Source organism: Mizuhopecten yessoensis, unplaced genomic scaffold (genome assembly GCF_002113885.1).
Source record: "Mizuhopecten yessoensis strain PY_sf001 unplaced genomic scaffold, ASM211388v2 scaffold11173, whole genome shotgun sequence".
Classification (NCBI taxonomy): Eukaryota; Metazoa; Mollusca; class Bivalvia; order Pectinida; family Pectinidae; genus Mizuhopecten; species Mizuhopecten yessoensis.
In genome coordinates this window covers 416,203-427,886 of record NW_018408916.1, presented here as the reverse complement: position 1 = coordinate 427,886, position 11,684 = coordinate 416,203, and the positions used below count along the sequence as shown (strand labels likewise).

The 11,684-nt window shown below is 34.9% G+C and overlaps 1 protein-coding gene across 1 annotated transcript; it reads left to right on the top strand.

Moving 5' to 3' along the window:
• The first annotated feature begins 5,305 nt into the window (after positions 1 to 5,305).
• On the top strand, positions 5,306 to 11,684 carry LOC110467478. The gene is made up of 2 exons (XM_021524682.1): positions 5,306 to 5,838; positions 10,258 to 11,684. The coding sequence occupies exons 1-2, from the start codon at positions 5,725 to 5,727 to the stop codon at positions 10,618 to 10,620; spliced, it is 477 nt and encodes a 158-aa protein (XP_021380357.1). The 5' UTR covers positions 5,306 to 5,724; the 3' UTR covers positions 10,621 to 11,684.

The following is an 11,684-nucleotide window of genomic DNA, read 5'->3' as shown; positions in this document are numbered from 1 at the left end:
TGTCTTGGTTTCCCGGTTGGGTCTCCCTAGGTACTTGTCTTCATACGACCCTGACTGTGTCTCCCTAGGTACTCGTCTTCATAACACATCGGCTGTTGTGTCTCCTTAGGTACTCGTCTTCATATGACACTGGCTGTTGTATCTCCCTAGGTACTCGTCTTCTTATGACACTGGCCATTGTGTCTCCTTAGGTACTCGTCTTCATATGACACCGGCTGTTGTCTCTCCCTAGGTACTCGTCTTCATATGACACCGGCTGTTGTCTCTCCCTATGTACTCGTCTTCATATTGACACCGGCTGTTGTCTCTCCCTAGGTACTCGTCTTCATATGACACCGGCTGTTGCAAGGACATTAAACCAAAAATAAATAAAATCGTTCCGTCAAATAGGACTGGATCTATGAAAATGCTGTCATCCCCAGATAGACCATGTGCTTGAATATTATGTCAAAATTGGTGACATCAAATAAATCCAGTAACATTATGACTGCTTATAACAACTACTTACTATGCGATTTTAACTGTATCACAACTTATTTATATTATAGGATGGGCTCAACACAACTCCTTGCGAAAGACCAAGGTCTATAGGTAAATGACGAAAATGCCTTCAAGTTTTATGCGAAGCTCTTGTGCTCCTCTTTTTCTTACAAAATCTATATTTACAAAAGTTTTTTCGGTCAAACATGATATATTCGCTTACCAGCTATCTTTTCAGAAAATTATCAAAATGAATTAATAATCCTTCTTGTTGAAAGCTCAGAAATACAAATGTATCACTTTTTCATAACGATTCAAGCATTGCTTTAACAAATGTATTGGAAACAAACAGTTTATGAGAATTGAAGAGAAAGTATAGGAGTCAAGTGGAACTGTAATTTGAGCAGCAATGCCTCAGATCTCCCGTTTCTAAACCAACTAACTAATACAGCAGATATTCCAATAAATCTGATAGACGCATGACTCACCACTAAGTAGATTTCTTTCTTGTGTTATTTACGAGTCAAGATTAAAATCCTTCCCTCTGCTAAAATTTTCATTTCCAAAGTATAACTTCCTTACAGGTGAGAATATTTCAATGAATTATCATATACATATGAATCGTAACTAGACATATTTTAAACCACACAGCGTTGTGATAAGAACCATTTTCAGATCACCACTCCAAGGTCATAAGGTACCAAACTGAGGTAAAATTCAAACTAGATTTTGCTCGTTCGGAGTAATTGCTAACTGTTGAAAACATTCCAATTGAACCAGAAACATATAAACCACCGATAGGCGGTGTGTCTTTGGATAATTCCGGGTCCGGGAGAAGAAAAAAAGTTAGAGGTCAGGGTCACAAGTTAAGGTTAAAGTACAGATCAAGTTTTCGCTAGTCAAGGGCATATTGTCTTCGCTACTCAAGGTAAGATATATCCATTTTTGCCACGTGTTCACATCGTGTCAGTGACATGATTTTCTAATAATTTATATTTGGTTTTTTACTTGTTTAATTACTTATTTACTGCTTTTATTTATTCTTTTTTTTTTTTACCTTGCAATGACAAATCGAACTGTTATAAACAAACTCGACATAAGACAAAGATCGTGTTTGGAGACCTCATTTAAGTATACGGTTCGGGCAGATCATTGGAAACGTATGAGCAACCGTACAAAAAGGTACCAAACTTTTTTTGCATTCATGTATTGACGTACATTTATACGAAAAACTCACGGAGAGATGTCATCAGCAATGCGCGTCGAAAGCCACAATTCTGGCACATGCAATTTTGAAATCTAAATTTCGAACAAATTACGTATGGAGTCGAGGGACATACCTGGATGTCGCCATCTAATCTACTTACGCGACATTGACGAGGGAAAACTGATCGCTGCTTCGTTTAAAACACTTTGGATCTTTTTCTCTTATTCTTGTGAACATATCACAGAACTGTCCAGGGTAAGAAAATGGTATAAGACATTTCTATATTGCACCCCATTTCACATGCGTGACGTAATGTGACAACAATCACGAAATCAGAACATTCTAATGTCTAGATGCGGAAATTGCAACTTATCGATTTCAGAGCTATTTCTATTGTTTCAAACAAGAGAAAAATATTGTATCAAGCCCAGGAGTGTGGGGATAGGGAAATTCCACCCTCGGGGTTATTAACTTGATGCAAATCCCACGGCAGAGCCTCGTGTATTGCCCAGTTTGAAAAACTATTTGGTGGAATTTCCCTATCCTACACCCCTGTGCATGAAAGAGTTTTATAATCGTTCTCTCGTGTGCTCTGTTTTCAGATGGTTCGATATTGTGAGGACAGACACCGAACAGACCAGTACGCTGTTCCGTGTAGTAGTCTTTACGTATTGTTTTGTTATTAGACATCATTTGATCTTGTATTTTGTTTCTCCTTATCATCGGATGATTTTATACGACACGCCATGTGTTAAATGTCCAATCCTACGTCTTGGTGTAGCTAACATACTGTAGCACATGGCTCGGATTGGTCTCTAATCCACTAAATCGGGGCTTAATGATTTGGCCTAGAAACACACGATTACCTGTATTGCACATGTATTCTAAGTAGATTTGCTTTGTGAAAATTGAAAACATTCGAGATCAGATCAACAATACTAAATCTCATTTTACTAATAGATTCAAGGGTTGATAAAGGCGTCTTTCAGCTTTTCTTTAAATTCAATGTTTGCCAATTGATTTTTTTTCTTTCATTATAACCTGTTTCTTTTGATTTAAAAAATGTGGTTACCTTGTATGATGTTAGTAATACCACCGATTAATTATTATATATGAAGACTTGGTTGCGAAAAACATTAGAACGAATAAAATTACCTTTTGCGGTATTCCGTCTTTTCGTATTACAGAGTTATTTGCTCTTGTGAGCAGGTACTGATTGTTTCGTCATTTGTTTGTGAGAGTAACGTCATTAATTTTTGATAAAAACGACGTAATTTTCTCACACAAACCAATGACGTAACAATCAATACCTGCTCACATGAGAAGATAAATCTGCAATACGCAAAGACGGAATAGGGGCAGAAGATCAATACGTTAATACTTATGATGATGACGACCGGTAGCTGCTATTTCGCGGTTTAATAGCAACGAAGAATAGAAAGAAGCATAAATTCCAAGGAAATATCTTTATACGCTGTTCAAGAGTTATATTCCCTGTCAACATGTCCCGCTAAACAGCGTACATGTGACGACCGCTATTAATATACAGCACGTCAATTCGAACCCGAAATTTGTTAAAGATTCGTTTTCCTATTTCTTTGATTCGTATACTCCAATCAACAAGTATCTCTGAATTTTCAATAAAAAATACTTTCAGACACAATTCATTTTTTGATTGAAACATACAATGTAGTTATTGCCCCAATTTTGAGCAAAGTATTAGGCACAAGTTATATCAACTTATCAACGCCTTTTCCTCTAATACAGTGCATATCGATATTTACATGATAGCATCTAAAAACCCATACATTCGCTATTTTACAATTATTGTATTTTACTTAAAACCAGGTGCTGGATTTGATGAAAAGTTGCACGTGTCTGAATACTTCTGTATTGGTATCTACGGACAGATTTCCATTGCTAAATAAAAATAAAAATAAATTAACTGGATATATATTCAACGAGCTTATGTTTTAAAATAGCGTAATTCGTGCTGTATTTAAAGCTTACATTCTAAGAAAAAATAGCCAACATCCTCACAAGAATGTCCACAAGCGCATGATGGATTATCAACAATCTTAACACGGAACAAATCATTTTTTCAAAGAGCTGCACTGATGCCTGAGTTTCGTATGTAATATATTTAAATTGCATTCGCCAAAATTATAATAAGATGATGGAGACGAATTTGCACCACTAGATATAGAAAATTTAAAAGTATTTACAGACGGTAATGTTTTTATTTAATTGTCTAACGAACTCCAATTACGTAAACTCGATGACAGACAAAGAGGAGTTGCCTGACGAGAGTCCGAAAGAAGGAATATTATAATCATATCGGTTCCGTAAATTGTACCGATTGTTGTTACCAACTGTGTTTGGCAAAAGTGTCGATAAATAGCTGGGGGTTGAATTATTTTTCTTTTTGTATATAAAATATTCAACTTTCTCCTTTTTCTCCACTCTGATAGTTTTTCAAAACTCGTTTTAAAATATAATGAATCATTACTTTTATACGAAGGCAATACTGTTATAACTCGAGCCGCATCTCTATGTGCTTTCTCTAATTTCTCAGATTCAAAAGCAGTGCAACCATCCCATAATTCACAGGCATATTCAAAAACTGGCTAGATGAAAGATTTATACATTTTTTAAAGTGAATCTCTTTTCAACAAGTATTTGAGTTTTTGTAAAACATTAATCTTTTTCATAGCCGACTAAATGTCTATGTACGTCTGTAAAATTTAAATGTTTCCCATCAAACATCAAATCCCAGTAATTGTCAATTTCATTTGCATTTGAAATAAAAAGAACGTCCTTTTTTTGAGGATTAAAAGAAATCAACCAACGTTTAGCCTTAATCCCATAACTTTTTTCTAGAATGGTATATCTTTACTTTTTCTGGATAATAATGTGCGAGAAAGTTATTTATATTCAGTTTATTTGATTTGGTTACTCATTACAAATATCACCTAGTTTTGTTCTGCCATACAGGTTTCGAAAACGTCCCAAAACCTAAGAATATTCCTAAACTTTTTTTTGTATTGAAAGCAACGCTGGATATATGGGATAATATTAAGCTAAAATACACTGAACTTCAGCAATGTTGTTGTACGAAGAAGACTTGAATTTGGGAATGTTCTTAAATAAAAGGATTTTCAAGAAACAGGAACCTGACTTTTTAAATTGTTTGTTTTGGTTTAATTGCCGTCCGTCTGTAACCTCCATGTTAATAGTGTGTACACCTACACACAGACTGTCATTCGGCAAACCTCGGCCGATTCCGGTACCTTTCATCTAACTGAATTTGATGTGAGTACGGAATATGCCGAGATGTGACGAGTGACAGACTGTGTGTATGGGTTGACCCCAGTGACCAAAAGATTAAGGTCAAATACACAAGAGTGTTTGACCAGACTTTTTTTGTCTAATTATTTTTTTCATTGCGTTATGGATAAAATATACTGAATATCAAAACGGATTATTTTTTAATCCGAAATAAGAATTTATACAGAACTTTAGCCTTAGCGGGCCTTTAATACTACTGGTAATCCGGCTATGTTAAAAATATACCTGTATCTATACACAATAATATTCAAACCGCGTGTGTGTGCTGAACAACGGTTGTGTTTCACATTGTTCGAGAAGAAATAGCGAGACAAAGTACGAAAGACACAGTAGTTATAAGAAAGAAGATATTTGATAAAATATAGGTCGATTTGAAAAATAGTATCACTTTTTAAATCGGAATAAATTTTTTTGATGATGTAGATAGTGATTCTTCACAGATGGGATATATGTGCGATATCTGAGGTTTCAAACGCCGATTCAAGGGTTGGAGATACGGGATAAACTGTCCTAGGAATGAGGAATACGCTATTCAAGGATTGAGGAATAAACTGTTTTAGGATTGAGGAATAAAGTAATCGATTATTGAGGAAAAAACCGTTCGAGGATTGTGGAATAGACCATTCGATGACTGAGGAATACTCAATTCGCATACTTTAGCCGCTAGATGGTGACACTATAGCCTAATCATGTCGAATGCAGGTTCAACGTCCATCAGCTGGAGAACTGAGTCTGCTGCTAGTTCATATGACGTCACAAAACCAATGACGTCAAATTCATCGGTCCCACGGAAGAAAAAAATGGTGAGGCATATAAAAAGATTAAATAATGCAAAGCGAATCGGTTCCTATTATTTAAGAACATGAAATTCTTTTCAATCTTACAAAGAAATTCTAATTCTTGATTTCTCCCCCTCTGAATATCACGAAACGACGAAGCAGTCCTTCATTTTTCACCGTTGCTTATGTTTTCTCTCATTTTTTTGTGAATGAAGACGCACAATACACAAAGAACCGCTAAACAATGTGTACGTCACTAACAACATAACAGAATATATCTAAGCTTCAAAAGACTATATAATATTTCGAACTCAAAGAAACATACTTCTAAGTTGCAAAATGCAGTTCAACAATACTGACTGTACATTTCTAAGCGTTCCGAGATTGAAGAATATTTCAAACTGAATTAAGCTTCAAGTAAGGGCATAACACTTCAAACCTACAAACGATGGTTTATTATTTGTAACCAACCTATTTCAATAAACGCTCCTAAACTTCTAACTGAAATACGTAAGTTTCTATTAAATTCCAAGTGACCTTATTTGGATAACAAAAGTATCGGTTCATGTTCTTGTCAATGACGGAGGTTTGAAAGCTACAAAATCCATATGCATTTATAGTTTTTCTTTTTTGAATAGGCTAATCGCCGAAAACAATTTAAACTTACAAGTGTAGTTATGAGTTCGATCGATCAGCTTCCTGTGATTCAAAACCCATAAAGAGGCCGTTTATTTCCTACCACTCTTGTCACCCTGGTAGAATCACCCTGGAAGAACATACTAGCTGCTTCCTACCGACTCGGCTAAGGAGAATTGTCTCTTTAACTCATTCAACTGTGTTGCATCTTTGAGCAAGATACTTTATTCTGCTTGTTCCAGTCTACTCAGCTGTAAATGAATACGTGGTTGGGCAGTGCTAGAATTGTAGAATGCTAGCTTTGAGCGCCGAAATGGCAGCACTGGCTGTATGCTCTCCAGGGAGTTGAGAAAGATGTTGGCTGGTTGCTAAGGCCCTATAACCACGGATAATAATTTGTGAACCGCTTTGAGACGACCTACGAACTAGGTTGTGATAAAGCGGTAGATAAGAACCTCGAATTATATTCAGTTAAGCGTAAGACAAGAAGGCCAGTGGACCCGGGTTCGACTCCTGGCGGAGGCATTACAAAAATAATGACCTCTGTTACATTGGCGCCCAAATAGGGACCCGGGACTTACAAAGGAATCGATACGACCCCCTGCAAAAACTAGAGACGAGTTCTCTCATTAAGGGGGTGTATGTCATCCTGGTACAAAATACATGTACTAGCAACTTCCTACCGACTCGGCTAAGGGACCGTTTTACCTTATTCAGTAGAGCATAAAACTAGTAATCCAGAGTTAATGGGTTCGACTCCTGGCGGCGGCATTAAAAAAAATAATGACCTCTGTTACATTCATCTCTTGTTGTCCCTCTCATATAGAATCAAAATTCTTTTTTTCTTACGGAGTACCGTATTCTAATATAGAGTCAAATTCCATCCTCCTAATACGGCGTCAAATTAATCCATTTTCTCTATAAAGACGTAACCAAATTCTCTATGAAGTCAAATATCAACTTCATGAGGACTCATTTGAGTAAAATATCATACAGAGTGTCAAATGTGTTCTTTGGAGTCAAATATCCTCATGTGAATTCAGGCAGTCGAGTAACATATTTTCATATTGAGTCAAAAACACTTATACCAAATCAGGTATCATACGTCCTTTTACATGTAGAAAGATGTACTTAATCTCACCTCTATTTCGTGGACTCAAAAAAGATATTTCGACAAATTTGCAGAGATTTAAAACCGAGAAGGGAATACTATCGGGTATTTTAAACAGTGGTAGGATATTTATATTTTCGATGAATTCATTTCTAGTGAATAACCGCGAAAAAAAATCTTGTGCTAAATAAAATATGCAGAGTGCAATATGTTAGGTAAACTTCTATATTCCATCTTGACGGATTTTTTGCTTTACCGGACATGCTGTTTTAATGCTTGGATACAGAGCGAACCGATATAGACAGGTTGTACTGGTGTCTCGAAGTGTACAGTGGATAAACTTATACAAAACTACATTTTTACCTCTTATTATTGAAACAATCCACATACATAATATGCCAGGTTAAAGCTGCTCGACTGGCATGTTTGCTTAACTGTCTGCGGCCTCATTCTGAATAAAAAAAATATTGTGGAAAGCTGAGAAATCAATTTATTCTGGAAGAATTAATCACTCTTGATACAAAGCTATTCTGGAAAGCTCATTATACCGTACCACGATTTTTGTTTTTTGACAAGTAGCGTGACTAAATCTATGAATTTTATTCCGATAACCTTTCTCATATTAACCATGTCTTAGGCTAAAGGTATTTTTTCATAGCCTACATAGAGAGCCCACACCCACATTTGACCTAACTATTAATCTACTGTAATCGTATCAATATCTACCCACCAACAGCAATTCACCTAAAAATCTACAAACTGGGTCATATACACGCATGCGACCCTTTTACATACAGTTTATAATACAATGTACAAACACATCTTTAAGATAACTCCTTAACACTAGTGTACTATTGACCTCTATGCTGAACTATTTCCTCTAAGCTCTGTATAACTTAATTAACCATGCATGATGTACCTGTAACTTATATTACAATGTAGCAGTACCTTTATAACTAAAAATGTATTAAAGACCTTATAACTAGAAAGACAATACAATAATAGACGTGTAACGTAAATAACAAAGGAATGAAAGAATGGTCTTGTTACTTCCCTTTGTTACCTCTCTTAATAAACATTAGATTCGTTTATTTCAAAATCTTGCTTTCTTTCTTTATACCGTTCAATGGGCCACAACAAAATTGGCAAAGTTCAAATTGCTATTCATACAATGTATAAGACATTTTTCTATTTGGTATAATTTTGTTAATGTAAAACTCTTCTGCGAAGAAGATACATATGTCAGACCGAGGCAGCATATATATCCTTAAGGAACTCGGTCAATTCGTCGCTGAAACGTCCAAACAGATGCTCCGTAGCGTGATTCATTCGCGTTAATATCAATTGTGATCGGATAAAAGTATTAACACAAACCAACAGTAAGTAAAATTGAATAGTATAACAATTAATACTATAACGCTACGCTGTATGGTATTGATTCGGATATATATACATTACACATAGAAAGTGTGACATAGAATATCACAAGACTAAACATTCAAAAAATTAATCACAGAGGTAATCCAAATATAATTAAAACCCGTTCTAACATTACACTTCCATAACAAAGTGCAATGAGAGGTCTTATTTTAATTAAATTAGGGTAATAGTGCTTTGTTAAGATCTCAGTCAAGTAAACGTATGTAACTATATAGGAGTAGTTTAGCTATATCATTTTTATCATGTGGAACTTTCTAGACTGTAAAACAATTTCTGAACGTATTTCATAATAACGTTATTCCTATTTTACTAAGCATTTCAAGTCTTTTTAAGTGCTATGGTAAATTGTAGCGTAAGCGGAATATTCCTGTTGATGTCGGTCTTTTCTAATCGTGATTATTTACTATTTACACATTTTCAACTAGGAGAGGAGGAAGAAATTTCACAAAAGGGGAGTGAGTTTGATTATTTATCATGAAGAATTCAAATCTCTTCCAACAATGAACAAAGAGATGTTATGCAGCACAAAGTATTTAACAGACAGCTTTATCTGAAAAAGAAATGATGATTCCGAAACAAATCAGATTTTGATGGAATAAATACGATTCTTATTTTTATGAAATTTTAAAAATGTGTATAATTTTTAGTTTGTTGAATTGCAGGTGATATGAAAAATATGGTTATTTGCATTGCAAAAATAAACACCCAACTTTTCACATCACGATTAAACCTAATTCCGGCGTACCTATTCCTTGTCAAAAAAATATGGCTACCATTTCCATGCTATTATCATATTATTTTATTTATTACCTATATTTAAAAATTCGGCCATTTCTAATAAACCAGTATTTGAATATAACACTTCATTCCTAAGGATAAGGGGTTTTATTGTTTTGTTTTTGTTTTTGATATTTGTTGTTGTTGTTGTTGTTTTGGGGGTTTTACGCGCTGTATGTTTTTTTCTAACTTTGTCAACGTTGATGATATTTGTTTTTGAAGGTATTCATCAGAGCTGGCATACTTTTTCCTCTTGAAATAAATAAATACACATACTTTACATCTCGTCTATCTAGGTATGTATACCCCCCAAGCAAACAAAATCATTAACAAATAACAAACATCATTGTTGATTTGGTGTCTGTTTGATCATACAAACTTCGTATTAAATATTAGAATATATTTATATAAAAAGTACAATACAATGTATAACAATTTATAACATTCTGATCTCAATGATGTTTTGTTTTTTTCTGCAGAATGTAGCATCAGCGAAAAACTCTGGTATGAAGTTTCCATCTTGGACGGGTGGAAAACCCATCCGGGCATCTCGTTCCTCATCACCACGTGATCATCTCCAAAGTAACCAGGGGAACTTTCCGATTATTCGCCGTAGTCTCGATGTGAAAGGCGAGCATAACGTGAATAATATTGTAAGTAGGTTGTCTACCCCTACGTTATCTGCTAAAATGAAAAACGTGAAATACAAACCAAACGTTGCGATGATGAACATGAACTACTACTCGTGGGCCAACATGGCCGCCTACAAAGATCATCAACGCACTCTCTATACCGGAAATGGAACTATGAAACGGTCTAATTGCAAATCAGCAAAACGTTAAACCCCCGGATTTTTTTTTTTTTTTTTTTCTTTTTTTTATCTTGGAATGGTTCCTGTTCATTCCCACGGTTGTTCGGTTAACGAAGCAAATATCAAAACGGTTAACAAATCAAGTTTGTGACATTGTATTCTAAGTGAAATTAGAGAGAAAAGTAGCGAAAGTTAGAAAGTTGTTTTTAATCAACATGTGCTTGTGTATTATCATTACAAACACTTTTAATCAATAAAATAGAGCCATCATCAATATTTGCCTCCAGTAATGTTTATTCAAATAACTTACTAAGGGTGTTTGTAAGACACCAAGTCTGAGATTCTTGGATGACGTCATTGATCTTGGGGATAAAATAGATTTACTTGCACGTTGTACTTTATATTTATTATGCAACATGTGATATGGCGCCTTATCTAGAATAATCTACTCCAAAGCGCTTTACAGTATAAATATAAATGTGCAAACAACAAAAGTTATCAATCAACACCATTTTTATTATGATTTTGTAGAAGCTGCCTTATCAGGCGCGAACTACTAGTCCTATGCCACCTGGTTACTATCTCCAAGTGTTAGCATGCCTGTACAGGGGCTGTGATAAAATGTGTTATGTTTTGCAGTAATACAGGATATTACCGCGGCTTATATCGAATAAGTGTATAGATTATACCCAGGCTGACAAAGGATTATGAAGCCAACAGTTGAAGGATGTTTTCATCATGTCCTGCACAATATAGATTTGGATTTCCGACCATAATTGATGTATTATGGTATACTTAACAAACATTAAAATATATGTCTAATATCTAATAATATATTTAAGACAAAATGGTACCTTTGTGCCTAAAAATAAATGTCAAACGCAGAAAAAAAATGCATTTACCGTCGAAAAAACAATTTTTGTTCAATAATTTCTAGCAAGATAAAAATGACTATAGTGTTGTATGCATGCTCATTGTTTATTCAACAACATTTATGTTGACTCTGTGTGATCCAAAGGGTATTAACCATGAACCAATAAGCTAAATGTATACAGTGGCTATTAAATTAAGTTGTTCAGACAGATTCACCATGCT

Bases quoted from the DNA above. Each gene is read 5' to 3' on its own strand.
- LOC110467478 (XM_021524682.1), top strand. From the start codon at position 5,725: ATGTCGAATGCAGGTTCAACGTCCATCAGCTGGAGAACTGAGTCTGCT. The intron at 5,839-10,257 runs GTGAGGCATATA...TTTTTTCTGCAG, and splicing joins TCCCACGGAAGAAAAAAATG to AATGTAGCATCAGCGAAAAA.